Source organism: Cynoglossus semilaevis, chromosome 1 (genome assembly GCF_000523025.1).
Source record: "Cynoglossus semilaevis isolate Cse_v1.0 chromosome 1, Cse_v1.0, whole genome shotgun sequence".
In the NCBI taxonomy this organism is placed as follows: Eukaryota; Metazoa; Chordata; class Actinopteri; order Pleuronectiformes; family Cynoglossidae; genus Cynoglossus; species Cynoglossus semilaevis.
Window position 1 is genome coordinate 1,597,226 of NC_024307.1, and position 3,564 is coordinate 1,600,789.

Sequence of the window (3,564 nt, forward strand, 5' to 3'; positions counted from 1 at the left end):
TCCTGCTGTTCATTTTCTGTTTCTTCTGTGTGTTTTTTGTACTCTTGTACACACAGTACTGTGTGTACTCTTGTACACACAGTACTGTGTTCTGAACGGAGCTAATGTTGCGTTGCACTTGCAGTTATATGTTTTAGTTTGAATGATATTCAGTTCGTTGTTAAAGTGTGTATTTTGGGCTGAAAAACTACAGTTTTTCACTTTGATCCTCTCTCTTCTCCACACTGACAGAATCCCAGTACATGCAGTACTGCAGTACTGCATGTACAGTGTACTGTGAACCATGACACAGGTATGTAGCTACAGTCAGACACGCTGTAGTTGGTCTGTTGTTTCACCGATATAGCGGGGCAGCGGCGGCCTGGTGGTGAAGGAAGTGTAGTGCCACCTGCTGACTAAGGGATGAATAGATCCATAGAATGAGCTGCAATGCTGCCATCTAGTGACTTTCACTGTCATATACACAGACATTGTGTTGTCGGGTTTTCATTATTGTACGAAAACACGATAACGATTCTTACAACATTCTTTATGTCTGCAGAGCTAACAGCACCGTTACAGACCAGAGGAACTGAAGAACAACAGACCAGCAGGGGTCAGTGCTGTGGCAGTGAGGAGTCTAACACACTGGTCTGAGGTCAGCTTTACAGACGGACGTGAAGAAAAACAGGTTAAAAAAAACTGAAAAAATCTGTTGTTGTCATCGTTGTCGTTGTTGTTGTTGTTGTCGTTGCTGCAGTAAATCATGGACAGTTTGTACTCTCACACTACTACATTCACTGCAGTAGTACACGCAGTACAACATTCTAACAGTTCATTCCTCAGTGAAGCTACATGACCTGTGAAGAGGGTAAAGGTCACCCACCTTGAAGGACCTGGAGGGTGAGGTGGGGGTGTACGGCTGAGACATGTCGAAGCTCATCACGGAGGCAGCCTCCGACTGAGGGTCCCAGTCCGACTCCGTCTGGAAACTGCATTCAGTCGTCACGCTCATCTGGTCGTAGCTCCTGCAAGAGCGAGGCAGGAAACACAGAGGGGGGGGGGGGGGGGGGGGGGGGGGGGGGGGGGGGGAGGGGGGGGGGGAGGATGTTATGTCATCTTCTATTGTTCCACTCCTCACTGTGAAATGTTATTGTTCCAGGTGTTTGGGTTTTTCAAACTTTTCCCACTGAATATGAACTTGGACGTGTTTCTACTGCCCCCTGCTGCTCACTGTGGGAAGTGAGCAGGGGTGGATCTTGTTTTCTTGTTTGTGTTAACACTGGATCATTAGTTAGTAAAGATGAGGTCACATGTTGACACGTGTTGACACGTGTTGACGTTCCCGCTCTCCGTTTGTGCAGCTGGGGGACCACAGACCGACCTTTTAACACCGCACAGAGAAAGCTCAGCAATTAGACCGCACACGAGTGTTCTAGTACAGAGGTGAGAGGTGAGGAGGTGAGGTGACCTCTGCTTTTAACCCATCACCACAGTCAGCAGGGGGCAGCAGTGAGTGGGGACGGTGCCAGGCTCACTTGGTGGACTCGAACCTGAAACCTTCTGGTCCCAGGTCCACTTCCTTAACCACTGCCCCAGTCATCACGTCACAATCACAAGACAGCTGCAATACTCGATTTCCTCCACCAGAGGGTGGAGTTGGCTCAGTTTTGCAGTAGCAGGAAGTCAGTTTCCTAAATGTTGTTCATGTAACTCCCCCCCCCCCTCCTCTCACCCCCTCCCTCCTCATGGTAAAGGCTTAGCAACAGGAAATGTATCAACAATAAATCCCAATAAATGGTAAACAGCATTAAAGAGATGATGTTGTTGTTGTTGATGTTGTTGTTGATGTTGTTGTTGATGTTGTTGTTGATGTTGTTGTTGTTGTTGTTGTTGTTGTTTTTTGTTTTTTTTTGTAGAACACGATGAACCGTTAAAAAGATCTGACGTCTCTTCTTTTTTCCCTCCTAAACAGAGAGAGCGCCCCCAGGTGCAGGTGAGAGGAACAAACCCACCATGAGACGAGGTGATGAAAGTACACGCCCTGACCCTGACCCTGACCCTGACCCTGACCCCACAGCTCCGAACTTTTCCAAACTAAACCTAAAACCCACAGAAAACGAACTGAAGACCGTGACACAGTGGAAGAAAAGTTCAGGCTGAAATTCTTGCCTCTGTCAGCGGGGGGAGCCGCGGGGCACGGACCCGCTCCGACTTGTCTGACTCCGGTCTCCACACGGACAGAGTTCCAGTGTTTGAACGTGGAGATTAAATCAGGACAGAAATGTTGTGAGTCAACATTCACTGGAACCGATCCTTCTACCACTGCAGTACTGCAGTACTGCAGTACAACTGGTTACTGCAACTGGAACTGGTTACTGCAACTGGTTACTGCAACTGGAACTGCAACTGGAACTGGAACTGGAACTGGAACTGGAACTCACCGAGTTCTCCTGAAAAATCTGGACCAGGATTTTGTTTGACTGACGTTTGAAGTCCGAAACACTACGAATACTGCAGTACTGAAATACTTCAGTATTTCTGTGCAGGATCACTGAAAACTCCAGTTCAATGTTCCACTCTAAAATACTGCAGTACTTCAGTACTGCAGTATTTTCATGAAAAGTATTTGTGCCTCTTTGACCCGAGGCTCACATTTGGACTCAAAGCAGTTTTTTTATATTTATATTTTTTATTCATATTTTAATATAAAATTATTTATCATATAAAAAATTTAAAATGATTAAAATTTGTAATAATGTTGGAGGTCAGAAATATCTGAGAAGAAAATAACAGTTAACAGTGTTATTATCACATAATAATTACAATAATAATAACAATAATGATAATTATTATCATTATTGTTATTATTATCACATAATAATAATAATAATAATAATGATGATTGATTTCCGTTGAATTTCAGAGACTTATTCAGAATCACATGAATCCAGGACCTGATCCAGGACCTGATCCAGGACCTGATCCAGGACCTGATCCAGAACCTGATCCAGGACCTGATCCAGGACCTGATCCAGGACCTGATCCAGAACCTGATCCAGAACCTGATCCAGGACCTGATCCAGGACCTGATCCAGAACCTGATCCAGAACCTGATCCAGGACCTGATCCAGGACCTGATCCAGGACCTGATCCAGGACCTTCAGTTCAGGTATTTTTCTGCAACAACAGAGTTGATGAAATAATGCTAACACTTAATGCTAGCAGCTGTGACGGTGCAGCGGTCCTAGGATTCCTGGCCACCGTGTGGCCGACGCGGGCTACAACTATGGGGTGAGTCCAAGTTGACGGAACGTATTTAAATTAAGATCAGTAGGTAATGAAACCAATAGAGAAGTACAACAAACCTAAGGCCCACGGGCCAAAGACGGCACACCACGTCACTTTAGTGGGCACTTTTTTCCTACCAATTTATACCTATGTGAATGGTGGACACGGCCAGTATTTTTAGTCTTGATTTTGGATTTACCATAAACTACATCTCCCATAATACACCTTGACCTCTTGACCTGTTTCCTACAGTCTTGGCAAAAGGAAATATCAACGATGAATTAAAAAAGGTTA

General features: G+C 45.1%; 1 protein-coding gene across 1 annotated transcript in view; it reads right to left on the reverse strand.

Annotated features, from left to right (window-relative positions):
* crybg1a (crystallin beta-gamma domain containing 1a) overlaps nt 1-1,004 on the reverse strand; it is a 31,668-nt gene extending 30,664 nt beyond the window's left edge. The window contains 1 exon segment of the mRNA XM_025058415.1: nt 866-1,004. Coding sequence (XP_024914183.1) covers nt 866-994 — 129 coding nt within the window. The 5' untranslated portion in view covers nt 995-1,004.
* Between the last annotated feature and the right edge of the window lie 2,560 nt (nt 1,005-3,564).